The following is a 20,333-nucleotide window of genomic DNA, read 5'->3' on the forward strand; positions in this document are numbered from 1 at the left end:
AAACCTGAAAAAAAAGTACTTGACATACTAAATGATTCATAGTGAGAATTTATTGTAATGAGATCAGCAATAGATTTGGAAGTGTTTTTGTTCCGGTGCAAGAATATAGTCGCAGATTTAGCCAGTAGAGATGGTTATGTATTTAGGTCTCTTATATTTCCTAGTTCCAGCATAAGCACTCCTCATGAAAGCCCATCCATTGTCCGTTACTCCAAGAAGCTATCAGAGGTCCGCAGCTCTTGAGTTCAAAATAGGCTATTCTCCAAGCTTTCTCCCTTCTCCCACTTTCACTTCCGAAATATTTTCACATCCCAGATGTGGCTGTCTTTCAAATGGACAGAGTTCCAAATGGAATTTCCAGCCTTTGGAGTTGCTCGTACATTTTTTTTTTTTTTTTTTTTAAATCACATATGTACAGGAAAGGTCTTCCCTGAGAGATGAAGTGACTTCTGGTAGGAGAGTAAGACTTCCCCTGTTTCAGAGGCATGGGCTTAGTTTTGCTGGCACTGAAACCCACGGTGTAGATCTCCTCATGTGTTTATAGTAGGAAAATGATGATCTCCACTTTTTTGAAAAAACAAATATCTCTACTTCGTAAGCATTTCTTCTAAGATTACTTGGCGGTAGCGAAGTCCTGCTAGCCTAGTCCTTGGGACAATTGGAAAAGAGGCTGTCTTACCGGCTGACTATAGTTCTTTTTCCCTTATGTGCCTTTCTGTTTTCTGTTTCTCCTTTCTGCTCACCCCGCCCCCTGATGCTGCTTCGCCACCACTCTCCAAATCTTTTAGCAAATCCGAGAGCTACAAACATCTGGAAACAATAAATCTGCTGACCAAAAATCCACACCCCTTTCCCATTGTAACGAGAAGGAAACTTCTTCAGATTGTCTGGGAGTAGATTAGTTTTGAAATGTGATAAAGAGGGAGGCCATTCTGTCATCTTTTGAGACAAGGTCCTTTTTTTTATTTCTAATGATTAAAAAAAAACAAAAAAAAAACGCTAACCCATGTCTTCTTTTTATCTGCATTCTCTTTAATCTGTAGCCCAAAGTCATCACTTGTCACTGCTCCAAAAACAACTCCAGCTTGGATCCGCCTCGCCCTGTTGAGGTTCTATTTAAAGATATGAATGGCATTGGCTGGTCCCATGGAAACTTGTTCTCTGTCGGGGACAGTCCACACCCCGTTGTTGGCTCAGGACCATAGTTCCTGGCCGGCTGGCACTGCGGGCAGCCAGATGGAGCTGCCTGAGACACTGCCCATTCATTCACCAAACACGGAGGGCTTGCTCTGAGCCAAGCAGGGCCAGGCTGGGTTACCGGCACAGATAGCCATGCAATCCTGCCTTCGAGGGCTTTAGTACAGTACGGGAGAGGGACAAGCCATCCAAAGGCTGACATGCAATCACTGCACGTCTGTCTGGGATGCTGCAGGAGCTTGGAGGAGGGCAGCCGCCCCACTGTACGTGGTGGGCTGCCTCTGCCTTCCCAGAAGAGGTAATGTGGAGGCTGAAGCTCAGAGGTTGAGGAGACGCAGCTAGATGAAGTGGGGCCAGGCAGAGGGAACGGCATGTAACTCAGGAAGGATGGAGCAAAGGTTGTATGTGGAAGGGCACTGCCAAAGCCAAGGCGACAGAGGTGGGCAAGAGCCAGTCTCAGAGGGGTTTATAGGACATGTACGGACTTGGAAGTGAAGCTGTAGGTGGCGGGGAACACCTGGCGGGTTCTCAGCAGGAATGCAGCTGCAACATAGATATGTTTGCAATGGTCACTTGGCTGGCAGTGTGGACAGTGGATTAAAGGAAGCTCCATGAGTGTTTCCTCCATCACAGCCAAGGTTAGCTCGTCCCCTGCAGTTGCTCTTTGATTCTCGGCAAGGATCCCCGTAAGGCCTCCTGTGTAGGTGGTTCTGGTTCATCCACAGTCAGCTGACCGTGACTTGCTGTGGCCTAGCGTGGGAGAATCTTGAAGGACTGCTCTCCCAAACCCAGGACCACATGGTGGCAGAGTCCCCATGCTGGGCCGTGGCAGAGACACATCGATGGCAATAACTTTGCCTTGTCTTCACCTTCTAAATGGAAACACCATGGTGGTTGGGGTGAGTTTTCCCACATCACATCCATCAACTAGGACATGTTTGAACAATGGCGCTTTCTTCGAGATTGCAAATTTTCATTCAGAAACTTTTGGCGTTTGCTGTGTGGTTTCTGTTGTCATCTTCGTGTGCTTTCCCATGGATTCAGGCTAACTGAATCGTGGGGGCTTCATTCTGTCTTGTTCCATCTGGGTTGTATTATATTTACAGCTCGTGTGTTTTACAATTCATCAGGCGTCTCTTCCGTTCCTTGGCTGACCTGCTCCCTGAGCCTCCCTGACTTGTCCGTGACATATTCTGGTAGAGCACAGATGCTGGAGCCTGTCCCCTCTGTGATATAGTAAAGAAAGAAGGAACAAAAGGGCTGTCCTTCCTCAGAAATAACTGGGTCCTAATGGGAATACTGAAGGCACTAATTAATCGTTCCTCTTCTTTTAAAAACTATTGAGTATTTGCATGCGGAAGCTTGAGACAATACAGCCATACGTAACCCTAGATTTTTTTTTTTTAATGGAAAAACTAGAAAAAGTGTACCAGAAAGTAGGGATGAAACAAAAGGAGCTAATTCTGTAAGTGAGGGGGGCAAGTGTTTCCTCTGGGTTTTTCCTTCTTTGTGTAGATGGCTTCTGTTTTGTGCGTAAGCACAGACGCATTGCCAAATTTCTATTGTTGTAGAAGACAGTGACTCACCCAGCCTGTGAGAAGCGCAAGGATCTAACGGGTATATTAAAGACGTTAGTCAGAATCAACAACAAGCCAATATTGAACTTCAAGGTTATGATGGATTCCATTTCATTTATGACATACATCCTTTCTTGGTTCCCCTCCCCGCTCCAAATCTAGTACATTTGGTACTTCAGGTGACCTTTTTGAAATTCATTCCATCATCAAATGTTTTTTGAGGGTCTGCCATGTATCTGTCACATCCTGTTGCTGAATTTATGTCTATAGCTTTACCTGATGCCTGAGGACTCTTAGCTGACTCTTTCTGTTACCTGCTTGATGTTTATCAACCACAAGCAATAATAATACTGTCGGTCTCAGTTGTATGGTACCTTGGCATTTGTGAAACTTTGCGACATACACATATGCTTGTTTCTTACGTGAGTCCTGAGAGTGTGTCAGGGAAGGCATTTACTTCCTAGACTTGGGGTACACAGCCTGTACCACGGAGGCACTGCGGTTTATATTTTTTCCTTATTTAGAGGTCTCCCATCTGTGGCTCCTCCTTCAATTTTGATAGAGCAAACCATCTACCTTGCAGAAGAGATTGCTTCCTCCTCACTAGTAGCATTTTACTATCTTACTGGGAGATAATACCCAAAAGGATTGTACGAGGATCGATAAGATGATGCTGATGGTGATGATTAAATAATTTGGTATCTGTGACTCTTTCATTTAGAGGCACCTTGTTTATGGAGCTAAAATGCGGTGCCGCCACATGTGTGAGAGGTACAGCCTCTCTTCTATAAAGTAGGAGAAGAACCCTTATGAAAGGAGAGGTGCAGGGGACCCAGCATGATGCTAGATCACAGGTACAGTCTCAGGAAAATCCTGTATTAGGAGAGAGCACATGCAGAGGTTCTCTATCTGGAATGTGATTCCCTTGAAAGGACTGCGTGCCCCTAGGAAGGTGTGTATCCCCAGGGATTTGGGGAACCCAGTTGAAGGTCACTATGCTAATCCAGTCTCATGGGTGAAGAGATATCCTGGGTGGCTGTGGGAGATGGAAGGAGCCATGGAGTGGCAGGTTTTCCGAAACCACATTCCTGATCCGAGGGTGTGTGCCAGTCACAAACTGCCTGGTTGGTGGAGTAGCCGGCTCTTGTAACAAGACATCGTCAATTTAGAAACTACAGGCTCTCCACTCTTTGCCTTTTGTTTCCAAGCAACAGCTTTGTAAACTATATTTACTGTAAGTTTTGTCTCCCTCTGCTGGCATGAGTCATTATTGCAGACTACTTTCCTGCCCATTGATGCTAGATTTCTAATGCTAGAAAGACGTGAGAGATCGCAAAGTAAGCCATTGGCATTTCCACTCATCTATGCATAAAGTTAGCACAAATACGCCAAAACCTTTTGCTTCTCCATAGTTTCCTGTTAAAATAACTCCTTAGATGGGTTTGCTTTGTGTCTTTTGAGCACAGCCTGACAAGGAGGGCTTGGGTTTGCATGTGACCTCCCTGCTGGGGAGACCCTGGAAACAACTATGTACGTGCAGTTTATTTTCCTATACTCTGTACGCTCGAATTAAGGAAACTGTTAATACCCACCCCTGGCACTTTTAGTGTCATCAAAAGTGGTGTCCCACCTTTACTGTCCACGTTTCCGTATGCTTCGAGCACCTTTCCTGGCTTCGCACAGACCCAGACGCTGAGGCCTGGACTCGGTGGTTGCAGGCTCACCAGGTCTTGGCTGTGGGTGTGTGTTGGCACCTTGTGCCCCCACAGAAAGCTCCTGCATCTGCCAGTGTGAGAGGTGGACTTTTTTGAAGACCCCTCTCTGCTCCATCTTTGTGTCCCCGTTACTTCTGTTGGCCACTCCTTTCTAGAAATCTTTATTCCCTTGGCTTCTATGACACTGAAGTTTCCCCACTCTTTTTTGAAGTCACCTTCTATTTTTTCCTGGCTTCTTTTTTGTCCTCTGAGCCCCAAACGATTCGATGTTCTCCAACGTTCTTATTTGCAGGCTGTTTTCATCTTTAAAAGTCTCGGCCCCCCACCGTGTCGCCTTCTGCACAGAGGCTCTCAAAGTCACATCTCCAGCCTGAAAGTTCCCCCGAGCTCTTATCCTCGACTCGAGCTACGTGGAGATGCTTTCCTTTGGAGCTTTTTTTGTCATCTCAAACTAAGCATGTTTAAAGCGAAAGCTGTCTTTTTATCTCCTCAAGGCATTATTCCTTCACGACTCACCTCTTAATGTGACTTCCAGTGCAATGGCCAGTCACTGCTGGCTTCTTTCTCTCCTTTGCCTCTCTCGTCTGTTTGGCTTCCGGGCCCTCCTGCCTAGTTTCTGGAGAGCTGTTCGTTCTTTCCTATTTCCATCGCTAAGATTTGGGGCTCAGGCCTTTGTCATTTCATGTATGTGGTAGTATTGGGCCATCTTACTGGTGTCTTTGTGTCCTGTCTGCTTGGATTTTAGAAATCTGCCTCTTTGGAAATATTTAGTGGTTTCCTGCTCTAGAAGCAGGCATTTGGAGTTGAGGACATACAGGCTGGCCTTGTCCCACTCCCCTCCATGCTGACCCTTCTAGTGAAGCTGGTGGAATCTCTTCCCAGACCTCACTTGTTCTCTGTCCCTGGCATGAGCTAGAACACACTCCGTGTAGCTGCCTCTTTTTATCTCCGAGTTCTGCCTGTCCTCCGAGTCCTGGCACAAGTCCCCATTTCTCTATCAAGAGTATTGCGCCCGGGCCACTCTCTCTAGAATTGCACAGCACACACGTGGTTATGCTAGTATGACCGTGGGTCAGGTATTGTCTCGTGATGTCTTTTGTATTATGTGTCATCCTTGTATTCCTCTTGAATCTTTCCCAAGCGTCTGCTTTTTTCTGCAAACTCAAGGTAGAAATGGCACCTTGCACACAGTTGACATTTGAGAGACGCTTGTTGAATGAGATGGGAGGCATTGCGGGCACAGTCTTGAAGTCAGACGTTGGCATTCACAGTCTTGCCAACCCTCCCCATCTCTTTGACAGTCCTCGGATTTCAGATCGCCTCACGTGTGTGTGGCGCGCGCGTGTGTTTTAGTTGCAGATTCCCAGCGTGAAGGGCTTCGATTTTGCCAAGCAGCATCTGGGTCAGCACAATAAAGACGACATACTGATTATTCATGAGCCAGCACCGCTGCCGGGGCCTGTGAAGGACCACACCACGCCCTCTGAGAATGGAGATGTGCCCAGCCCCAAGGCCAAGGTCCCCGCCAAGAACATCCGTCACCGAGGAAGGTTCGTGTTGGGCTTCCTGGATTGCACTGTGTCCCAGAGCGTGTTTCCGTTTTCAGTGTGTCAGTTGCCTGTATCAGAGGGGCTCACTGACGGTGAGTACTGCCCGTGTCTGCAGCCTAGGAGGCTGACCGCAGCTTGCCCCAAGTCAGCAAACCTGAGGGCTCTTGATCCAGTCTAATGGACTCCCAGAGGAGGCCGTCTGCTTTCTTTCCCAGAAGTGTTTAAGATTATGAATCACTGTCTGCCATGGTTTGGTGGACCCCTGGGACCTGATCAGGGATTGACCAGCTCGAGTATATATTTTCCGGGGTGAGTGTGCTCATCCCTCTGGAGATGTTATCAGAAATAATGTCTGCAGAGTGCACGGCACAGGATACACACCGGGATTGGCTTTGTCCCAGCCCATGAGCCCAGTGGCTAGTGTGACTTCATCACTGTCCCTGCACGTGACCCTCATCCCGTCCTTCTGTCTTGGCTTTATTTTTCTCTGGCTGCCTGTATTGTCACCCTTGTTAGCGTGTTTGCATGGACTCTTCACTGCCTCCTCCCTGCCCAGCTCCCCAATTTTATTTCCATCCCTCCTTTCAAAGTGAAGCATGGGGAGATCTGCTTGTTAACACGCTCCCTGGAAGTCCCCCATCACCCTCGGATCCTGGGCGAAGGGCTACAGCTCTGTGAAAGAAGACACAAGTTCAGAATCAGGTTTATTAAGTTGACTTTTGATCAGAGCACAGACAGGCTTTGGGGATGGAAGCCTTAAATTATCAACCTGCCTTAGAGCTCTGAAAACTCCCAATGCTCATTTTCTGCTACGAGAGACAAAGAGTGTGATCATACCCACATGTGAGACGGTGTTATAATTTCGGACTTCTCAGAAAAACCTACCCTGTAGGGGTTCTGGCCTAGTTTTAAGAATTGAATGGATGTTAGATCGTGATCTTTACAAAAGAAATTGAATTATGTAGAGAGGTGTGATTTGTTGAATTAGCATGCAGGCTAAGAATAAATCAAATCCTTAAAGATTATTTAATGTCAGTACAATGGTGCAGAATCTTTTTTTTCCTCCCTTTGTAGTCTCATCTAAACATTTAGTCACAACATCTCAACAGTCTGCGTGGTTAATATAATATTTTCGCATCCCTCACGGGCACCAGAACGTGTTAGCATCCCACATTGCCAGGGAGTGGAAAGAGAAGGGGTGCTAACTGGTTAAGGGTTTTTACTAGGCTGGTGCCACCTGGCTTCCATGATACCCTTGCTTTTTATGTGTATCTCAATGGTGATCACTGCCTTTGTGTGGTAAGTATAAGCTTATTCCAAAGACCTGGAGTTCTTTGGGGTGACTGTAGGACGCCCCTGGCTTCCTAGGGATCCTGCAGACCCAGTTCACCCAGAACCAGGCCTGAACTCCAAATCCTGTGACCTAACCCATGCCTGACTCGGAATGTCCGTCCCGGGCCCTGAGGGACTGTCCTCCAATCTGGCACCTAGTTTCCTAGCATTTGTTGAAATGGCAGAGCCGTTTCACACGCTGTGTTTTGCTGTCTTCAGGGAATAACTGTACGCTGTCACTGGGGCCGTTGATACTGTGCCACGAAAGAGCGTTCTGGGTCATTTCCACCGGTTTTGCCTGGAAGCCTGATGTCCACTCCCAAATGAATGTGACCTTGTCCCCCGCCCCTTTTCTTTCGTTTTCCTAATGTGTACATTTGTTTTATGTCTGCAGAGTTTCCCCGTCAGATGCTGACTCGACAGTCAGTGAGGAATCCAGTGAGAGGGAGACAGGAGACAAGCCGCCAGGAGCAGTGAATGATGGCAAGTCCCACAGAGCCGCCCAGAGCGGTCTGTGACTCTTCTTGCTCTCCACGTTAGAAGTAGGAATTATGAGGTTCCCATAGACTAGGGTTTTACATTCTTCAAATGCTGAACTTTAAAAAAAAAAAAAAAAAAAAAAAAAAAAAAAAAAAGCCTGCGCAGTGGAATATTCATCTCTCTTATGCTGAGTGTCTCCGATTTGACTGCTACCATCTAACATTGTACTGGTGTCTGCCTGGAGGCGGGGGACTGGGCTCGTGGTTAGAGATTCCTGGAGGTATGTTTTGAGGTTAATAGCCACGTTCCATTCTAGTTGATAGAATCCTAATGGTTTCCCTCCTCAAAGGGTGAGGAGGAATCGAACTAAAACCCGAGTCTTAAAACTGCCTCCAATAGCAAATAATTATTCTTCCACAATATCATCAATAAAGTACTAAACTAGCGATCAAAAAAACAAAAAAACAAAACGAACACAAAAAAAAACACCTGCCTCCAGGAATCAGTGACCTCAGCATTCAGTTATTTCACAGTTGTCACTGTCAGAAAGTTGTGTATTTATCAGAGATCCAAGGGCATTCTATTTGGTCCCAGACCTTTCTTTCAGCAGATAGTTCAGTGTGATCAGATGGTTTCGCATATTTGTGTTTGTAGTCAGATGCTCTAGGTTCTTAGACCAGGTCCAACATGAACTTGACTCCCATTCGATAAAGTATGAGCGTGAAACTCATGCCTTGTAAGAAAATGAGGCCCACAGGTCTTACTAGACTTAGCCGCTTTTTTTTTTTTTTTTTGGCATGATGACAAAGTAGCTTGGTTTTTGTTGAGTAAATGCGCTAGTGCAGCTGTTGTATTTGCTGGAGCTTTATTTATATTTCACGATTGTGTTTCAGTAATGCAAAGAAAATTGGGATGCCTGAGGATATTATTTTTAATAGTCATGTTTATACTGAAATTTTTCATCACAAGTTTCTCTGTATGAAAATGCAGTACAGAGTGAACCGTGTAATATAAATGAACAGATTCTGGACAGAAGCAAGAGGGCCTGTTCCATTACTGTCATGCTTGTGACCTTGCAAGTAATTCCATTGGCCCTTTGGGGCTCCTGTGGGACTCAGCTAGCTGGTTCCTGAGATTCCTTCCAACTCCTTCTAGTTGTTTTGTTTTTGATGTTAAAGAAATACCCCCTTAGAATAAGGGAAGAGTTTTTTTCTTCGGATCCAATTTCACAGAATCTTACAAATTACTTAGCACCATGGTAACAGGTACACTGTTTCACATAGGACTGAAATCTAATTTTGATTCTGGGAAAGAAATATTTGGAAAAAAAAAAAGAATCAGCTCTGGAGTTTCTCAACTTCTGTTACTTATCTGAGAAAATCTTGCGTTTAGTTCCTGTATTTAACTCCTTACTGAAAGAATGATAACCAGTATAGTCTACATGGCTAACAAAAATCAAGTATAACTCTCAACATAAATTCAGAATCCCAGTAGTAAAGCACGTCAGTTTTGGGACTGAGAGGTGACGGTGGAAAGAGACCAGTGTACTAGATATTGTTGTGAGTTTTAGAAGCTAAGATGTCGCTGTTATGAAGAGACACTAGACTCGGTACATTATTTTCATGCTTTAGAATGATGGGTTTCTCACTACAAATATCAATTCACTTTTAAAACTTTGTTTACTTCTTTAAAGCTGCAATGCTGCCACATAGGCATTTTGTTGCTTGCATAGAACTCAGTTAAGAACCCTATAAAAAAAGATTCTGAGTTCATAAACATCGTTTTTGAATTATTTTGTAATTCACATAAAAATCCTCCTTTTGTTGCCAATCGTGGTGAAATACAAATTAATGGAGGCAGGAGCTGCTTGAGAACCATTCTGGGACCCTTTGCCAGGTTGTCCTGGGACCAGTGTTTCCTCCCTGCTATTTTGACTACATACAATATCCCAGTGTTTCAAGTAATTGCCGAGCATCCGTTTATAAAATAACTGAGATCATAAATGATAAATCTTATCTCTTCATTAAGGCAGATGCCCAGAGGCCTCTTTGAGGTAAAATTTTGTAAACGTAGTTGAAGTGACTAGTCGTTTAGTCATGCGTTCATCACGTGCTTACTAAATGCCTGCGACGGATTAGGTGTAGGGATAGGGTGAGGAAGAAATACACGTGACGCTTGCCCCACAGGATATTAACCTGGGTCACAGGCATTAATAATAATGCAGTTTGACTTTATTTACCTAGAGATGATGATATAATGTTTCTTTAAAAATGTTCTATTGCTTGGTCATTTTAGTAATTCAGATTGCCCTCTCCTCTGCCATTCTCCATTGTTACATTATCCTGTATGTAATTTCTATCCTTTTTTTTGTTTTTATTATATTTGTAGAGAAAGGTGTTTTAATCTAAAGTCCCTGCTGGCCTTAAGGCAGGATTCACGGCATTAATCTCTGTGTATCCATTGTACTTTCCATTGGCCATTATTATACAGGTAGTTTTTTAAAAACAAACAAAAAATTCATAAATATGTGTTATATATAAACTTGTGTATACAGATACACATTTTAAGAAAGGAACACTATTAAAATTCTAATAATATATACTGATAACAAAAGATGAATACAAGTCACGTGTGACTTCTGCAATTGCAAGAGGTGCTCAAAGTGGTTACCATCAGTATCCAGACACTTCTGATTACAGCGAACTACTGCTTGAGCAGCGTTGACCAAAGTGTCCACTTGTATACAGTTTTTTGGCACGCCCGGGATATATGACAAATAACCTCTGTTTTCATTCGTTTAGAAAGGCTGGGTTCTGGGCAGTGTGTAAGCTTGAGGGTTTTCTGTGCATCCCCTCCTTCTCCGGTTGCAGTTGGTGAATTATAGAGCAAGGATCCATGACCACACCTGGGGGGTGGGGTGGGGAGTGGACAGGAGCCAATCACAGGCCTGTCGTTCCACGGTACCCAGGCAGGCAGACAGCACGGGGCAGGGGAGGGGGGGGGGCTTTCTTCCTTTGCCCCGTTTGTATTCCAGCCGCTTGGAGCTCCCTGCCACTCTGGTCTTTTTACCATCGTGGAGGAAGGTGATCTCACCTTTCGGTATCAGTAGTTGAAGTGCTATTCTTTGTGACATTTGCTGTCACTTTGTAAGTTTGAGTTAGCAAGGCCAGCCTATCGGCCAGTCTATCTGGTGAAGCTAATGATCTCCTTTAGGCCGTGTGCCTGCAACTTGAGGAGCTGCCACTGGATGAATGGTGGTGCTTGGCTGTGCTCGCATTGCACAGTCGAGCTCCCTCCAGACCCAGGGCAGGGGAAGAAAGCCTGAGAAGAGCTGTAATCCATAGGACTGTGCCTCCTTGCTGAGAGAGATGATGTTCATTCACGGAGTTATATATATCATCTCTATCACTGGGGACCACAAACAATTATAATTCAAATGGAGAGGAGATACTTACATGGCACCCATGTGTGTTCCTTGTATCAAATATCAGTACTGTTTCTTACCGCTTTGCTCAGCTAGTCTACCGTTTTTTGCACGGGAGAAAGCTCTGTATTTTTCACTTGGATTGAGGTTTCAAACCTCAGGCTTTTGTATGAAAACAGTTTCTGCAGGCGCTCAGTCCTTCTCTTGGCCAATAGAGCATTTAGTTTAAAGCAGCGTCCAGTGTGTGGCTTATCCGAAGGTGTGAGCTGTGAGCTGTTTCCTCTAGTCAGCCCCTCTTCATCGCTCTGTGTCTCTTTTTGCATTTTTAAAATTAAAGTTCATTAGGATTATTTCTACTGTGAAAACATTACTCATTAGAGAAAATCCTCATTACAGATAATAGAAGAAATTGGAGGAAAACCACCCTTTACACCAAGATTTTGTCTCTGTTATCATTTTAAAGTTTCTCTTCTTTTTTTTCCTACGCATTAAAAATTTGTTTTTTCTTTCCTGAAGTTCTGATTACTTTAAAAGATTCATTGTGGTAACATGCGTGCCACCAATGTACCCTTTTAATCATTTTTAAGTGTACTCTTCATCTCTTTTTAAAGTGGAAACGAATCTCCTCTAGGCAGCAGCCTTTTTTCCTTATGCCTCTTCAACTTAATTTTCTTCCTGCATCAGAACTGAAAAGCCAGACGTGCTCATGGTTAATCAACACACGTCTGTACTGCCGGTAACGGAATTTCTCGCTCTCCAAACGAGAGTGGAAGTTCAGAGCTGCTATAATCGTTTCTCTTAAAAGTTCTGTAAATTGCTGTTGACTGAGCAATTCCACATTCCTCCTTTCCTTTACCCTTTCTTAGCGAAGACTTTGAAACCCCTGTAGACAAAATGGCAAATTTGGGCACACAGGGTCGTAATGATTTTCATATCTTGTCTAACAGCATTTGTAATCTGGAATAAAGGTGAGGGAGGCAATATTGAACCCAGGCAATTGAAGCTCAGATAGTGACATGTCAAGGCCTCTGCCACAGAGAGGGGATGTGTGTTTTTGGTTAGGCGCCCATCTGAGGATTCTTTAAGGATTAATCCTTAATTTGGATTATTTGCTGTTTCTTTAGGAAGTGTGTGTGTGTGTATGCCGTGTGTGTATACTGTGTGCATGTCTGTGTACGTATGTGTGTTTCTTTGTTTATTCATTTGACTTTTCCCTCTGTTCCAGGGCCCCCACCACCCAGTTCAGGGAACGAGCAGCACTCGTCGGCCTCCATCTTTGAGCACGTGGACAGGGTGTCCCGCTCCTCGGAGGCCAGTCGGCGGGTCCCCAGTAAGATCCAGCTGATTGCCATGCAGCCCATCCCAGCACCTCCGGCTCACCACCCCGTGCTGGCCGACCGAGTGGCAGAAACCAACAAAATTAACAAAGAGGTACTGGTTTTTATTCAAAAGTACATTAATAATAAGAACGAAACCTCACCTGCCAATTTGATCAGTGCTTAAAAATGAAAGTTAGTGTCAAAAGGTGGCCACGTAATGGTGTGAGCTGCTGACACGTATTTTTCATTTTAAATATATACTCTTTTTTTTTTTTAATTTTTAGATCAGATATTGTTCAGAGGTGCGTTGCCAGATGTAAAGAGAGACCTGAGACTGCAGTCCTTAGAAAGTCTTGTTCTGGCCTGTGGCTGCTGTTTAGGAAGTTGAATTTCAGAAAAATTCCCACCATTTTCATAACAGAGGGGCGCATCGTGCCTTAACTGTACAAACAATATGATTTATCCTGAATATCTGCTTTCCATCTCGGAGTCTGGAATTTTGGCACATGCCCGGTAGAGGTTGCCTAAATAACCAGCCCCCAATAAAAATCCGGGATGTTTAGTCTCTGATGAGCTTCCCGGTAGACAGCATTTCACAGATGTTGTCACAACTCATTGCTGGATGAATTAAGCACAGCGTATGTGACCCCACTAGGAGAGGACTTGGAAAGCTTGTGCCTGGTTTCCTCTAGACTTCTTCCCATGTTTCATTTCCCTTTGCAGATTTTGCTTTGTATCCCTTTGCAGTAATAACTGGGACAAAAGGCTGACTCCTGTGAGTTCTCCTAGTGAATCATTGAACCTGGGGTGGTCTTGGGTCTGTAGTAGACTTGGTGACCCCTGAAAGATCTGCTCTAGCTCCAAGGATCTAGATGATTCTCACTAAAGCTCTATTCCAGTGAGTCCTGGGAGAGTGAGTTAGCTCTGCTTCCCTCCTGAGCTGTTGGGAACCAGAAGACCAGCCAGGTCACTGTTGACTTGAACTTGGGAGATTTGACCTGGGTGGACGATGAGTGGAATGAATGCTGTTTCGGACTGCACGTAAGGCAGCTTCATGCCTGTCTGTTTCCCACCTCCAGGAAACACCTGCTGTTTTGAGTTCTGCCAGGTTGAAGTAATAAGTTATTGGTAGACTTGAGCCCCCATCCCCACTTTAAGGGGGATCCTTAAAGTGGACCATCTTATAGACGTCTTGTCAAGAGTTCTTAAGAGTTTCCCCTGTCCACACCTCATTGGTTCCTTGCCATGCAGGTGACCATGGGAATGTGTACCACTGGTTCAGGGTGGTGAGAGCTGCTCCTTCTCACCAATACACAGGATCCCGAGCCCTGCATGGCCCAGTCCTAGCCTGGTCCTGTGTGCCTCTGCAATTGCCACGTGTAAACGCCCTGCAGTGGGCTTTCCGTCTGGAGACAGAAAGAGGAGAAGGCGCTTTCCAGGCTCGCGGCCTCACCACCCAATAACCTGCATCTCCGTTTTTTTCTTCTATTTTAAATGCAGTAGTGGGTGCATACATAGGACTAGGTAACATATGTATTGATCATAGAGCATAATAGTAAAGTGAAAACCCAACTTAAGAGCTAGAGCATCATCAGTGTAGGCTTCATACAGCTCAACTGAAATGTTTTCTTAGTTGGAGGTTCTGGTCCACCTTCCGAGCCTATCTTGGTCTTCGTGGGAGGACCTCAGATTTTAATGAATAATGAGGTCCTGATAGAGTAAGGGGGGCTTTCTTAATTCTCCTGCTGGTCAGTTGCTGAGAACCTCATGCAGCTGACTGTCCTTCTCAAACAGTCTCAAAGAGGACGTAGCTTTGGGCTCCCTGTGGCGGAGCCTGGGATGTTTATCTTATCTTGGCCTACGGTCCTGCTCTTGCCTCCCAGTCAGATTCCCAGCTCAGTTTCCCTTCTTCCTCTCTGTGTCCATCTTGCTAAGTGCTTATAGGACAGTGGGACGCGCCTGCTGAAAGCCAATGCCTCTCAGTCTGCACTGCACCACAGTACAGCAGAACTGTCCCTCCTCTGTCACCCGTCACCTCTGCCTGGCCCTGCACCTCACACCCTCTTCCCACACCGTTCCTCTCTTCAGATCTTACTCCCTCATCAAGATGTAGCTCTGGCCCCACAGAGTCAGTGATGACAGGTGTCCGTACATGTGGATCCCCAACTTGGGAAGGGGGAGGGTCTTGTGTCAGGGACCTTGGCTTGATGACACTAGATAGTTATCAGTAAGTGGCCATTCTGTTGTATAATGCAAATATCATCTTTGAATCTGTCTTAATTTAAAATTCTCTAAAGTAGTCATTATTGGGTTTTAAAGTCTCTAAAGTAGTAATTGTTTATAGAAAACATTTACTCTTTCTCAGGTCACATTCTGTCTAGTCGTCAGTGTCCCTCAGTATCTTCCAAGTTGTCACCGTTGTCCCAGGTTTGAGTTATCTTTGTTGGGCTCCAGGGGCCGACGCCACGACTCTCCCCCCCACCCCCCACCCCCACACACAGGCGATGGGTGATGGCAGGTCCTCTGTGCCCCGTGAGGGTGTACCTGCCTTTGTCACACCCTGTGGGGCCTCGTGGGAGCCTAGGACAGCCTTCTAGGATACAAGGAACGTGGCAGGAAGGCCTCTGCAAAATGCAAAATGAGCCTGGGTCCTAGAAACCTTCGAGCACTTTCCTTATGCTGGTTTCTCCCATCTCGCCCCCTCAGATTCAGACGGCGCTGCGGCACAAGTCGGAGATCGAGCACCATCGGAACAAGATCCGGCTCCGCGCCAAGCGCCGCGGCCACTACGAGTTCCCGGTGGTGGACGACTTGTCGTCGGGCGACACGCGGGAGCGACACCGGGTCTACCGCAGGGCACAGATGCAGATTGACAAGATCCTGGACCCCACGGCTAGTGTGCCCTCGGTGTTCATAGAGCCCCGGAAGAGGTGGGGGTCCCAGGGCAGAGCCAGGCGGCCTCTGCTGTCTGGGCTGGGAGAGGAGGGCCTGGCCCCCGAAAACGGGTCAAAGAGGTTTATGCACAGAAAGGCTGTGTAGGCTACTCGGGGGGGCTTTAATCCTCCTCAGGCACCCACCTGTGTGCGGATGGGCTGCTCTCCTTCTGCATGTACTTCCAGTTGCCTCAGACCATGTCCCTGGATTTTAATCTGTTTCTTCCAGCTCAGCATTCTGAAGCGGTCGTCACCCTGTCCTGCCCAGGCCAACCTCTCCCTAGCTTCCTGGGCCCTCTGTCTCTTCGCATCCGCTCTACCCCAGTATCTTCACTTCCTATGCTTGGTCACCCAGGTGGATTGCTCATGTCTTGTGCCCCAGCCACACTCAGTCTTGGTCTCCGGGTCTCCCAGACCCCTGCCCCCTAATGCAGAAGCATCGTCTTAAACACTGCGGTCATTGATGTCTCTCTCTGCTCAAAACCTGTAATGGTTCCAGGTGGGGCCTGTGCTCCTGTAACAGGTGGGGCCTGCCTCTCGGTTCCAGCTGCTCTCCACCACACGGCAGCGTAGGTAGGCCTGCCACTCCATTAGCTGGTGGCCTCCCTGCCCCCGAACCTTCACCTGCATTTCCATTTCTGGCCCTCTTCACACCCCCTTCCCACGTCCCTCCTGGTCTGCAGATGCTACTTGCTCTTCAAGACCCAGCTCAGGTCCCGTGTAGTCAGTGGTGAATCAGTAGCTCACACTGATCTCGCCCTTTTCTGAATGTCTGTATAACCAAATAACGTCATGAGTATATATTGCCTTGTATTGTTCTCTGTTGTTCCGTGTGTGTTGCTGTAGTCTGCCCAGGTAGACAGTGAGCTTCTTGGAGCAGAGACTGTGCCTTGCACATTGTTTTTATCCTGTGGGGTGTTTCCTACAGTGGCCAGCATGTCATAGGTGCTCAGAAAGTACTTAGTGTTTAGCTGATATTCCAGTGGCAGGACGGCTTGTTTCCTATGAAGATGACCTCTTTTTTCCTCGTAGCTCGCGGATAAAACGTTCTCCTAAGCCACGTCGGAAACACCAGGTCAATGGCTGCCCCGGAGATGCTGAGAAGGACAGGCTCATCACCACAGACAGTGACGGCACTTACAAAAGGCCCCCCGGTGTCCACAACTCTGCCTACATTGGATGCCCAGTGCGTAATGCTGATCCTTCCTTCTGGACTCAGTGTTGGGGGGGCTCTTGGGGAGAGGAAAATAAGCAGTGGTGGCTGCTGCTGTGTGTGAAGCCAGTGGCTGGTGCGCCAAGGCCAGTTGGCTTGTGAGGTGTGTGGTTGAGGAGGGGATGGGCCATGCCTTTGAAGGGAGATGTAAGTCAAGTAAACCAGGAGGCTGCTGGGTGAGCCCTCTGGAAACATGGTGTTTTCCCTTTCCATATGCAAGCCCTCTCCTCTCAGGCTTGGAAGAGCACTTCATAAGGTTAATTGCAACACAGAAACATCCAGAAGGTTCCCCCCCCGTCAGAGAGTTGTTTGGGTTTCTTGGTGATAAGAAGGATATTGAGGCTTTTGTCCCTCCCTTGGGTTCTTGGAGTACTAAAAGGTATTGTATTTGCTAATAATATGTATACATTTTATTGTAATGAGAGAATGCACTTACTCAAAGTTAAGAATTATGGAATGAAACAATTATTTCACCAGAAAGGGCACAGACAGAGATGTTTGAAGTGTAAAAGGCAGACATCGATAGCATTAAGACACACACACACACACACACACACACACACACCCCATTGAGTAGGGAAGAAAGGGCCAGTATCCTCGAGGGGCAGTGAAAAATACAGATACAAAGACATCTCAAGACAGAGTGAGCGCCAGCTGCACCAACTTCCACAGCCCCAGGACACGCCGTGGGCGCCCACAGCCTTGCGTCAGAGTGCAGCCCTCCCTTCCTCCTAGAAGCAAATGTACACAGCCATCCTTGTTTCGAGAGACATTAGCAAAAAACACATCCTCGGAGAAGGGGTTTGTGAAGTACGTGATCACTTTAGATAGATCTGATGAGCCAGCCACTTCTTATTTGAGTTTTATATTTTGTCTCCTAAATTACACTCTTTCCTAACATCGATAGATGCCAAATATAATTATACAAATGTGCCAAACACCATGCTGACATTGGGGCTAAATATTGAATCATGGTTATGTGACAGAGCCAGGCTTTTCCTTGGGAATTGACTGTCTTTTGTGCCCCTCATACCTGCTCGTGAGGACTGGAGAGTTTCCAGGGAGTTGGCAGGTCGACAAATTAGATTGCTTTGCCCCTCGATAGGTTTAATCCAGTCGTTTCTGAAGGCAGTGATAAAAGATAGGGGAAGCATCGCTGGCTGTTCTTACAGCAGATGGTGCTCTTGGGCTGCTAGGTTTTTGGACAGGCAGTTGGTTGTCGGCCTCTGTGGCGTTTGGTTTGTCCTTGGGGAGGGCGGTCCCCTTGGCTTCTCAGCAGAGTCACACAGGGACTTCCAGACGTTGTCGTGTGACACTAACAAATACTTAGACTTCACTTTCTTAACCAGCCAGGCTCATTCTCTCAAAGGAATCTGCAAGGGGAGGCTTTTCAGGCCTCGTCCCTTCTTTTTCGTTGGATGATGGATGAGTTCCATCATCCAATGCCATTGAGTTTTCTGTAGGGAATAACTTGTATTCTGTCTTGGCTCTCTCCATCTTGCCTTCATGACCTTAAATCAGGCCTCTCCTGGTGGTCTGGACCATCCTTTTTCTCCTTGCTTTTTTTTTTTTCCCCTTAGCAGAAAGCCCGGAGGTTCCTCTTCAGCTGATGGAAAGAAACCCTTCCCCTGAGCACACCACCTCAGTCAGCCGCTTTGCCTCCGATCGCTCTATTTTTCTGAGTCTCTAAAATGAAACTTTTCCTCAGACAGACTTACTTCTTGCTTTCCCTAAAGATACTGAAATGCATACTTTCAAAGATAATGCCTTTCTTGGAACTCACCTTTTTTCTTGGGTAGTATTTCATCTTCCAGATTATACCAGACAAACATGTTTTTGAATTATCTTGATTTTTACACTTTTCCCCTCAAAATACCGTCTCCTTGAGAGCTCTTTTTTCCTAAAGTGGGAAAAAAAATATGCCTGGATTCCTTGCAAACTATTTCCTACGCAAACTATGGCCTTCACGCCAGATCCAGCCAGCTGCCTGTTTTTGTAAATAAAGTTTTGTTGGATCCCAGTCATGCCCATTCATTGGCATGTTATCTCTGGCTGCTCTTGCTACAATGGGCAGAGTTGAGTAGTTGCAACAGGGATTGCATGACTCACAAAGCCTAAAATATTTACTGTCTGACCCTTTACAGAAAATGTTTGTCAACCCGATACAATTTGTCATCCAAACCAGACACTAGTGAGAGTGAAAGGAAACTGTTAATTATTATACTGGAGCCAACAGCCATAAACTGAGATTGTCCTGGGCCAACCAGGATGTGTGGTCATGCTCTTACAACACTCTTAGACTTGCAAAGGATTGCAGAGTAGGCACCAGAATACACCATCTCTGATGACTAAAGGTGGAAAGGTTCCTATGTGTTTTTGAAGAATGACAGATGAGCATGTGTTGTGCAAAGGAAACAAACTGAATACCACAGAATTATCAGTCTGTGATTCAGGAGAGTGGAATTCAAATTCCAACTCAGGCTTCCTGGGTATATGTGCAGTTTTATAGATGACAGCGTTTCATTTTTTATTAAGTACCGTCTATATGTGAAACACTGTGCTAGATGTTGGGATACAGAAAAATGAAGACGACCTCTTCTTGCCCTGTGAGTTCTGCCTGCCTTGAAATGAGGCAACAAGAAAGAGCAAGAGGCTCTAACATCAGGGCTCTGTAGCTTTGGCCTTCTTGGCAGGACTTAAGGGACCAGTGGATTCCAAGGGAACCTTCCTTTCCACCTTCAGAACATCTCTCTCTTGCTGTAAAAGTTAAAGCTTCTCTCAACTTATGACCACGAAGAGTGAGATTGGCAGTGACTGTTGCTCTGGACGCTCCTTAAGTGTATCTAGGATGTCACCCCAGTGGAATCTCCATTTGGGCTATGGCTTCGCAGGTGGCCACACCATTCGCATTCTTGTACTACAGATAACCTGGTCCGCTCCTGGAGCCACCGCCAGGAACATCTGACCAGGAGGATGTGTTTCCAGACATGCTTTTCCGTTTCTCCACCATGAACTGTTAGGTTGGTGACACACTACTGTCCATGAAGGCTTCCCCGTCTGCTCCTCAAGGGAACCAAGAATGGGGGAAGGACATGCGTTTGGACCTTTTATCTACCCCATAAGGAAAGGGACGCAGAGTCTTTCCAATGCTACGTCATAAACCAGAGACCCCCTTTGGGGCCCAGAAGCCTTACTTAGAATTCCTAGATGACAGATGTCACTTCCTGGAACCTTTACTGGCATATTGCGGTCCTGGAGAAACAGATTTATAGGACCAGGGTGTAATGTACATGGGAGTGAAACCACCCACTCACTGTGGGGAAGGAGAGAGAGCCCCTGCCCTATCTCAGGAGGGCGGCAGCTGCTCAATAGCAGTTGTTCTGTGGGGCAGTGAGGACCCGGGAATGCCTGAGCCTCAGAATCTGCCAAGAGAATCCACAGATCTGAGTTTAAATACGAAATTTTCAGATTTTTAAAATAGTGGCTAAGTACTTTTTTTTAAAGACTGTGCAGGCCAAGCAAAACGGTCTGTGCGCTGTTTGTGGGTTTGCCAGCTTGTAGAATGGTTTTCTCTCTGCTGGGTGTTAAGCAGC

The 20,333-nt window shown here is 46.2% G+C and overlaps 1 protein-coding gene across 1 annotated transcript in view; it reads left to right on the forward strand.

The window, feature by feature from the left end:
* The window catches only part of KIAA1549 (KIAA1549 ortholog), a 105,002-nt gene that overhangs the window by 63,047 nt on the left and 21,622 nt on the right, over window positions 1–20,333 (forward strand). Inside the window, exons 11-15 of the mRNA XM_019749890.3 lie at window positions 5,843–6,039; window positions 7,766–7,854; window positions 12,501–12,706; window positions 15,301–15,524; window positions 16,560–16,713. Of these exons, the coding sequence (XP_019605449.3) occupies window positions 5,843–6,039; window positions 7,766–7,854; window positions 12,501–12,706; window positions 15,301–15,524; window positions 16,560–16,713 (870 nt within the window). The remainder of the gene's footprint in view (window positions 1–5,842; window positions 6,040–7,765; window positions 7,855–12,500; window positions 12,707–15,300; window positions 15,525–16,559; window positions 16,714–20,333) is intronic.

This window comes from Rhinolophus sinicus, chromosome 8, assembly GCF_057876585.1.
Source record: "Rhinolophus sinicus isolate RSI-liver-muscle chromosome 8, RSI-T2T, whole genome shotgun sequence".
In the NCBI taxonomy this organism is placed as follows: Eukaryota; Metazoa; Chordata; class Mammalia; order Chiroptera; family Rhinolophidae; genus Rhinolophus; species Rhinolophus sinicus.